This window comes from Phaenicophaeus curvirostris, chromosome 6 (genome assembly GCF_032191515.1).
Source record: "Phaenicophaeus curvirostris isolate KB17595 chromosome 6, BPBGC_Pcur_1.0, whole genome shotgun sequence".
Taxonomy (NCBI): Eukaryota; Metazoa; Chordata; class Aves; order Cuculiformes; family Cuculidae; genus Phaenicophaeus; species Phaenicophaeus curvirostris.
In genome coordinates this window covers 4,725,213-4,734,804 of record NC_091397.1, presented here as the reverse complement: position 1 = coordinate 4,734,804, position 9,592 = coordinate 4,725,213, and the positions used below count along the sequence as shown (strand labels likewise).

Here is a 9,592-nt window from a genome sequence, read left to right as displayed (position 1 = left end):
GAAGTGTCCCTGCAATAAGGGAGTGAAGCAATAAGGAACATCTGTAGGGTCTGTGGTGATTACTACCATACACCACTTCAAAGACATGAGGAAAGTCTCAGTGAGATCAGCTGTGCCCCACTTGTTCCTCAAACATGCTGCTGCCTGCAGAGTGAGGAGACGGATGCTGATCTGTGACTCTTTTTCCTATTTTCCCCATTACATCCGTAGTACTGGAGTGTGTGCTGGAGTCATGCGTATGTGTATCTGTGAGCTACCTGGTTTGAGTGGCCCAAGGAAATTCATCAAGAGCTCCTTAGCTTCTCATTACACTTGATCCCTTAGCTGGGGACAGAAGCAGGCACACAAGGAGAAGGTTAGTGAGTTTTGTAATTAAAGATCATCTTGTAACAATGACTGCACCTGGGTTTATGCTCAGGAAAGGAGCTCTCCTGATTTATTTTTCCTTCCTGTGCTTCAGCTCTTTCACACAGATGCAGGCAGAGAGGATACAGGTGCGTTTGAGAACACTGTGGTATCTCTGTGTCCACGTAGCCTCTCTCTCCCACTTCCCCCCTCTGACAGCCCCACACTCTCTGGGTCTGGGAGCAGTGAAGAATGGCTGCTAAGTGGGGTGGGGAGTCGTGTGGGACCCTTTGCAGGCAGTGCCCATGGGGTGTAGTCTCTCAGGAGCTGGACACAACAGGCAGAAGCTCCATTTGGGATTGATCAAGGCCATTAAGGCTTGCTGGAACCACATCCACACTGTTAAATACCTCCAGGGATGATGACTTAACCACTTCCCCGGGTAGCCTGTTCCAGTGCTTGACAACCCTTTCAGTGAAGAACTTTCTCCCAATAAACAATCTAAACTTCCCCTGGTGCAACTTAAGGCCATTTCTAATTAGCAGAGAACCACAGGACAGCGCTGCCCACCTCACTCACTCCATCACAAGGGCTACTCTTGTTTTCAGTCTAACAGTGACCTTAGAAAAGGAGAGCACAGATTTTTCTATGACGTTGTTCATAAAAGTCTACAAGTGAGGACAAGTCAGAAGCTATGGTCCTTTGGTGTAGACTTCTCACCTTTGCGTTATTCCAACATAAGAAATCACTTTTAAGGGAGGAATTGTGCTTTGGGTCAGGAGATGGAGACAAGGGTGCCTTGGCTATAGCCGGTTCAGCTTGACAACCTGATCCCATGGGGTGCTACCTGGTTGCATCACTTTGGCTCTGGATGGGATGAGAGGTAGTTAAGGTGGTGGCAGCAAGTAAGTACTCGTTCCTCATGGAGGCTGCTAGTCAAAAGAGAAGAGATAAAGGATGTGTAGAAGCATGTGAAGCTGAATGTCCTGTTGCTCACCCAGGTTTCACCCTGGTCTTTTTCCTCTCCTCAATCCTCATCTGTGGAGACACTAGGCTCCCTGCAGCCTGGGATTCTGGAAGAAGTTCTCATGGGAATCATCATGTTCTCAAAGGGGAAATAAACATCCAGGGCACTTATGTCCAAGCAGATGTTTGTTCTGGCCCGAAAGACCCTCTCATTCCCACCATATCAGAACATGCTGAGCGTCAATCAGCTGCACGCATCCCATGGAAACATGGAATATGTACTCTTGTGCAAGTGCTCCCCAAACAGCCTGTCTCCATCTCTCCTCTAGACAAGCCATGCTGAATGCAGGAAACAGAACCGATGCTGAGATGATACACACAGATTTTTAATGAGTCAAAGACGTTATCAGAAAAAGTCCCACAGCCACACACCTCCTGCAATCCACAGAAACAATGTGCATGGCTAGAAATAAGACAACAATTATCTCAAGATGAGCCCGGCCTGACACACTGTGCAGCATCAGAATATTTCTTTATCAAAGTCATCAGAGCTTGGATCTCTCTTCATTAACATAACTTCCAGTTTGATTTAACTCCAATGGTTTCAGCTTGATCACATTGAATTTACTGTTTAAACCTGAATGCAAAATCAGACCTTGTGGGCATTCTTTTCACTTGGTGATGGAAAATGCCCAGTGAATACTTAGAGATGTGGTTTTCTGCATAAAATCTTTGCAGTGGAGTACAGAGTAATTATTTTCATTTTAGGCATTTTATTATTAACTGCGAGCCCTTTTAATGGGTTTAGGGAAAGTATGAAAGCTATTTTGCTACTGAGGGGTGAGGATTTGGCTTTGCTCAAACCTCAGATAAATCTATATTTTCTCGTAGAGCTGGTGTTATTCCAGAAAGGTCAAGGCCTCCCATAAGGTCTATGTCCTTCTAGACCTGTGCAGACACCTTAAGGCACTTCACTCCCTACCTATGTGTGGGTCACTGACTGGAGCCCTTGGGTCAGTGTATGGTGATCTGAGCTCTCTGCATAGTCAGTGGAGAGCTGGTTAATGCAGTCAGCAAAGCCTGGAAGGTTCTCCACCAGCATAATTCACTTGGTTATCACTGGTATGCATCTTGCTCTGGCATTGTTCAGTGCTGCATTGTGGGTAGAATGTAGTCTGTTTCTCTCTGTGGTACTTTATGTAAAAAACCAAAAAATAAAAAAGAAAAGAGGCTCATTTTCTTTCCTTTTATTTTTTTTTTCTTTAGATACTTACTTTATTGAGGAGATATTCCAAACTATTAGTCCTGATTTTCCAAGGAAGCTAGGTCACGCACATTGGCCATGGTCAGTGGAGAAACATCCACTGACGTCCAGAAAAGCTACTGATATTTACTCACCACCCTGTCTAGATGCAGGGACACAACAATATAACTGGCAAACCTCTCAAATCAGTTCCTCTTCCTGGTAAAAATCTCTGCAGCCCTACACTAAGCTAATAGAAAGAAAATAAATGCCAGCCATCTGGTGATTACTTTCTTCCCATTGAAGGGCTCTGCTGTACTTCTGCCCCTCAGCAAGCCTAAGTTCTACCTCAGCTGTATTTTTCCCATTGAACACAGTTTCCCAGTCCTGCAGTGAAGTGTTTACCCTCCATATAGCCTAGACTCATTTTTCTAACAAAAGTGTTCCTTGTTCTCCACTAAAACATCCTAAACTTGTTGTTTTCCCCTATATATCTCTCTTTTCTGTCTCAGAAATGAATCTCCACCAGGTCAGAGGGATTTGAGAGGAAGCTTCATATCAGCCAGTTTGGCTATGTTTGATAGGTGAGAGGACAAACATAGGATGCTTCAGAGGCTGCAAGAGTTGGCTTTGGTATTTGAAATCACATTCTGGACCTGACTATATCAAAGGCTGAGGGAGTCTAAATACCTAAATGAACCTGTGCTTTGAGGGTTTGCTAGTTGTACTCAGTGTTGGGCTTAAGCCACCCCATAAAAATACCTCAACCCAATGGTGTCCAAGTAAAGACCAAGCTCAAGTGCATTTTATCCTCTTCCTTTCCTTCCCTCTGTGCCTCAGTTTCCCTGCCTGGAGACACAGCTTCTCCAAAGTAGGCAGTGCAGACAATCAGAAGCTTGGATTTGAAGCGTCACAGCAGTTAGTTGCCCAGTCATGCTGCATGACTTTCAGATGCCTCCAAGATGATGCTACCTGCGACGTGTCCTGGGAGAAGGATGTGGTGTGTTCCTTGGGGATGGGGGAGGGCTTCTTCTCCTTCACAGAACCAGAGAGCTAGAGATACTACTTCACCATGGCACAATTTTTTCACTTGCCTCTTGGACTCTACATAATACAGCAACACAACAAATCCCAATATGTATCTTTGCTCTGCAGTGCCGAGGTGACCTTGTAGCAGTTCTGCAGAGAGATCTTGGGGAGTGACTCAGGGGATTGTGGATTCCCCCCACATCTCTGCTTCACTAGGGACTTTCAAGACAGAAAGATCCTAGTGACTAGGGAATATTCAAACAAAATCATCAGCAGCGAGATACAAAGATTGCTAAACTGTCCATGCTTTTGAGTAGCTGTACAGCCCCCTTAACACAAGGGAGTTGAAAAGAAAACATCCCTACAGGGAAATAATTTCCAGTTCTGTAGTCCCTAAAGTCTGAAGACTTTTTCAGCTCTTCCTGCTGTTTGGTTTGAATTCCCTAAATCATGCCAAATAAAGTCAACGTCCTTCCAAGAGCTTCACACTAAGAGGCAGGGAAGCAGGTGACTGAAAAGCAGGACCAGTGTTGGCTCAAGCTAGCGAAGACACCAATACCTCTAGGATTTGTGGGAGCAAAACCACCTGCTCATCAGAGATATAAAACTCAATGCTAAGAAAATCCATTCTCATTTACATCCGCGCAGTGGGGTTGTGGGCAGCAGAATACAATCTCCTGGCCTACGAGCTACCTTTGGACAAAGAGTCATCAATTTTATGTAACTTACTTTAAGGAACCTGGCTTAAGCCAACCTGGGAGCCTAGTTTAGACATTTTAAGGCTTCATATCCTGGTCTGGCTGACAGTAGTTTCTCTCAGACCTGTACCACACAGTGGATTGAGGTCCATCAACCCATTCAAATCAAGGTGTGGATCAGAGCTGCATGAGTGGAAGAAGAGATTTGGCCCTTGCTTCAATCCTTGCCTATATGGGAAAGGTTCCCTTCAGTGTTCTCGGGAACACAGTAATGCAATAAAAATAAATCCTGCCTAGTCCTCCTCATCATATGTTGCCCACACAAGACAATTTTGGCTTCCACAACTTTGGCAGCCATTAGAGGCACAAACATACCACCACAAAGGATGCCAAGCTCTCATCTCTCCATCTCCAAGTGCTCTGAGCAGGCTTGACTCTCCAGCCCCATCCCCCAGCTGTGAGCAGGTGGTGTTCCAAGCACTGTCCTCAGAAAAGCTGCAGAGGACTGTTCTCCAGCAGTGATCTACCACTTCAACTTCACTGTCCCCTCAAGCTGACCTCCTATCCCCAGATGCTGCACACATATGCTAAGCAGTTTGTTTCCATCCCTCCACTTTCCTAAAGCACTTTCCCCCATAAGCAGACACCAAACCCATTCAGCTCTCCTCTTCGTTCTTCATGGGGGCCAGTGCTCTCTGGTCAATAGGGTGGGGACCATGGTCAGTCCTGGTGGCCTCTCCCTGTCTTGCGCAGGGAGAAGTTCCTTCCCGTGTGTGGATTTTCTGGTGCCTCTTCAGGTACTTCTTCAGCCTGTAGCGCTTCCCACAGACCCCACACTTGTAGGCTCCACCTCGGGAGTGGAGCAGCTGGTGTTTAATCAGGTGGCGCTTCTGGGGGAAGCATTTCCCACACTTGGTGCACTTGCAAGGCCCCATGCGGATGTGGATTGTTTGGTGACGGAAGAGGTTGGCCTTCTGGTTGAAGGTCTTCTCACACTCAGGGCACTGGTAGGGCTCCTCCTTGGTGTGAATCTTCTGATGCCGAACTAGATTTGACCGCTGGGTGAAACTCTTCCCACACTCAGTGCACTTGAAGGGCTCGCTCATATGGACTCGCTGGTGGCGGATCAGCTTGCGGTTCATGCGGAAGCTCTCACCACACTCACTGCATTTGTACGGCCCCTCACTTGTGTGAATCTTCCTGTGTCTCGTCAGGTTTGATTTCTGGTTGAAACTCTTCCCACATTCAGGACAGGGGAATATCCGTTCACCTTTGGAAGGTCCTTTTACTGAGGGATCTTTCTTGGACATGGATTTCTCCTGTTTTTCTAGCTTAACCTGTTTGTTGGGATGGTAGCATTTCTTCTGCTTCCTCTTTGGGCTCTGGTTCTCCTGATGGTTGGCCTCCATGCCAGGGTCCTTTTTAATTTGTGTCCTCTGGAGAGCACTGAGGTTTGGCTTCTGCCCATTATGCATCTCAAACTCAATGCTTTCCTGTGGTTCTTCCTTCACATGGAACCCTTGGTTACTGGCTATGGGGACTTGTTGTTCATGCTGCCCGTTAGCATCTTCTTCCTTTTTAAGTTGTCTCTCTTGTAAAGCCATCAGTTGGATCTTTGGATCAAAGAACTTTCCATAGTCCAGGTTTTCTGGTGGCTCTTCCTTGATGTAAAGCTTCTGGCAGGCTAGTGCAGTAATGTTTGCTGTGTCATCAGAGGGTGGTTCTGTTTCCTCCTTCATCTGTATCTTCCAGGAAGGGCTTTTTGGGTTAGGTAGGTTTCTAAGTATGCTGCATCCCTGGACTACATCTCCTTCATGGGTCATACTGTCCAACATATTCACCTCTGACTTGAAGTCAAAATAAGGCTCCTCTTTAATCTGGATGACCTGGAGAGACACACAATTGATGTGTCCCTCGAGTGGCTTTTGCTTAGCATGGTTCCTCTGGTGGACGTTGAAATACCGCTTGGTGCTCAAGCTCTTCCCGCATTCAGTACAAATGAAAGGTCCCCCACGGAGGTGGATCTTCTGGTGGGCCAGCAGTGTGGTGCTTTGCCCAAAGCACCTACTGCAGTCGGGGCATTTGAAGGGCTTCTCCCTCTTGTGAATCTCCTTGTGGGCAGTGAGGGTCCCTTTCTTCACAAAGCTCTTTCCGCACTCTGTGCAGGCAAACGGCCTCTTCTCCGTGTGGGTCCGCATGTGAATGTTGAAGTAGATTTTTGTGCTCAGGCTCTTGCCACAGCGGGCACAGAGGTAGGGACCACCCTTGGTATGTGTCTTCTGGTGGGCAGCCAGACATATCTCCAGGCGGAAGCAGCGCCCACACTCTCCACAGCAGAAGGGTCTCTCTCCGGTGTGGATGCTCTGGTGGGTTGTGAGGTGGCCCCGGGTGGTGAAGCGCCTCCCACACTCACCGCAAGTGAAGAGTTCCTCTGCGGTGTGGATCCGCTGGTGTCTCTTCAGGTTTCCCTTCTTGCTGAAGGATTTGCCGCACTCCTGACACGGGTGTGTCTTTAGCACCATGCACTTAACCAAGTCCTTCATGGCAGCAGAACCCCGCACCCAGTGGTGTGTGGTGGGGCGGCCAAGGCGCAGGCAGGTACAAAAAAGCCACAATGGTATGGGGATGGACTGTTTGGGATGATACAAAAACCATCAGGACACACCACACATCAATGTGAACTTTAGAGGATGCACTTTATCTCCTTTAAGGGAAAGGATGACACTGCTGCATGCCAGCTCTGGGCCAACAAGGAGTCTTCCTCATTTCTCAGCCTCCTTCCACCTCCGCTTGCAGATGCAATATTTGTAACTCCATCTCCTGCCTCCTCTGATCTCCTGGAGAAGCTTCCTTGGCATACCTGGACACTCAGATTGCAGATCTGAAAAAGCAAAGGGAAAATTATTAACCCGTTATCTTTTCCACCTGCTGTTTGCTGTGTAAACACACTGGGTGGCACCCTGGCTGCTCTGGGGGGACTGAACCAGAGACCTTGGATGCCACAGGCTCATCTGGACTTTAACAGAGAGAGAAGGAACAGGCTAATTTCTCCTGGTGATGGGGAGGGACGGGGAAATGTGACGTGCACTTGCTCCTGGGTGGATGAGGCGCTGAGGGACATGGTTTAGTATTTGATAGGAATGGTTGGACTCAATGATCTGATGGGTCTTTTCCAACCTGGTGATTCTATGATTCTATGATTTCAGCTCTACTATCGCTGCCCTGATTAATAACACACTTTGTGGTAATTGTGGTAATTAGTCCCATTTTTGAGTGACTCTGCAGGAATCAAATCCCTCAAAACTAGAAGAAAACCAAACCGGGCACCATTTACAAACTGGGATATGCTGCTTTGTACTGGCAAGACCCCTATGAGCAGGGGAGGGCAGGTCAGTGGTGTACTGATTGCGCAGCTGGAGAGGTGCGACATGGAAAACTTAAGTGACTTGATCCTTTTCAAGAGGGTTCAACTGACAGCAGGGTCTGGGTCCTATGTATTTCCATTAGAAAAAAAAATCAGGGCCAACAGAGGTGTAAGAAATATTTATCAGGACACTGAATTACAGCATGGAAAAGAGCCAGAAAGACTGAGGGGAGGAAGACAGCCATCCTGGGGATGCAAGGACATGGATTGTCAGTGAAATCTGTCCCTGGAGATCTGGGTCACTGGGAAGGCTGTGGCTGAAAAGATGAATCCCTAGGGAGCCTGTCACAGAGGTGTATGGAGCTGGGGAAGGGGAATGCCACGAGTCAAGGACAAGCAATGGGAGATGTGGAGTTATAAGCATCCAAACACAACTGCAATGCAGAGTTTGCAGCTACAAGCTCCTCAGAGGAGAGAGGCTGGAGTGGTAAATGAAGCAGGCAGCTGTGTCAGTGTTCAGAGACAGTTATAACAGGAAAAATTACTTCAGATTTACTTGCACCACCTTTCCCCTTCATCTAACCCACCTGCATCCCCACTGATGCTGGTAAGAGGTACCACCAAAGCACAACAGTGCTCCTGTCTGAGCTGAATTCTCCATGCTGGTACAGAAGAACTGCAGGAAAACAGAAACAACAATAACCACCACACCAACCCCTAAACCCCAACTATTTATGAATTTATACTGACCCAGGAGATACAAAACCCTCACATTTGGAGAAGGATCCGGATTTAGTGTTTGCTAGTGGAGGGGAGGCTCCAAGGGGGTTCATCCCTGCTCCCTGGATGTGGGAACAGCGATGTGACACCTACAACAGATTTTAATTTAGGAGACAAAGCCTCAGCAGCAGCCAGGCTGGAAAGGGGACTCAGAAAGTTCATTAGTGTAATTTTACTGAAGAAGGTCATTAACACCCTGAGAGGGCCATGGCTTTAGCCTCCCACCACCAAGGAAGGACCCTCCTGTCACATCTGGCTGATGCTGAGGGGATGTCACTGGGCTCACTGCCGTCTCCATAGCCTCTCTCCTCACCATGGATGCTTGTGCTGGTCCCTTAGAGGAAACATCTTGCCGGCAGCAGCATTTCAATTGCCTGTAGATTTTTTTTTTGCAAAAAGCTCTAAATCCTGATAAGATAAAAGAAATTTCTGCTTAATTTATTCCTTTATTTTTTCCTTTTATTTCTTTTCAGTATCCAGATCCTACAGATCCAAATCTTGCCTTTATTTCCAGCTCTGCAAACCCCAGGGTTCTGGCACTGAATCAAGGGCAGAACCAGACCCCAGGGCAACGCTTCGTCTTCTCTTTGGGCTACCCGGACAAATGAAGGGCGGTTGGCTGAAAGCATCTTACCTGAGCTGGCCATCAATCTCTGACTGGCATTTCGCTCCTCCGAGGCAGTCTCAGTGGCACAACAGTGTCTGCGACTTGGCTGCAAATTGTGTTGCAGTCGCAGCTGGGTTGACCTAAAGGAAGTCTGTGGCCAGCGCAGTGAGAGCTACCGGAGGAAGGGTGAAGCCAAACAAAGACCCAGAGCAAAGGTTGAAGGAGCAGGGGGAGGACAGAGGAGATGCTCTCCGCTCGCGCCGCTCGGGATGGATTTTCACGGCACTGCCAAGCTGTTAGCAGTAGCACAGGGAGGCAGATGAAGGGAATTTCACCCTGATGTACCTTTCTCCTGCACTGCTATATTGATGGAAAGCTGAAAGCTGAAAGCCTCGCATTGCCTTCTGGGAATTGTAGTTCTCCCAGCAGCTCTGGTCCCCCATCCTGCCTTCTCTGTGCTGGCAGCCAGTGGATCAGGATCAAGACACCTCTCTCTCACCCCAGCTCAGAGCATTTGCCTTTTTTTCCCCTGTTGTTGTGGGAAGGGAAACATCCCAACC

General features: G+C 47.7%; 1 protein-coding gene across 1 annotated transcript; it reads right to left on the bottom strand.

Annotated features, from left to right (window-relative positions):
* Positions 1-2,717: 2,717 nt before the first annotated feature.
* Positions 2,718-9,360, bottom strand: LOC138721794 (zinc finger protein 252-like). Its single transcript, XM_069859225.1, has 2 exons — positions 9,060-9,360; positions 2,718-7,162 (listed from the first exon to the last, which is right to left on the bottom strand). The coding sequence occupies exon 2, from the start codon at positions 6,822-6,824 to the stop codon at positions 4,938-4,940; it is 1,887 nt and encodes a 628-aa protein (XP_069715326.1). The 5' UTR covers positions 6,825-7,162; positions 9,060-9,360; the 3' UTR covers positions 2,718-4,937.
* Between the last annotated feature and the right edge of the window lie 232 nt (positions 9,361-9,592).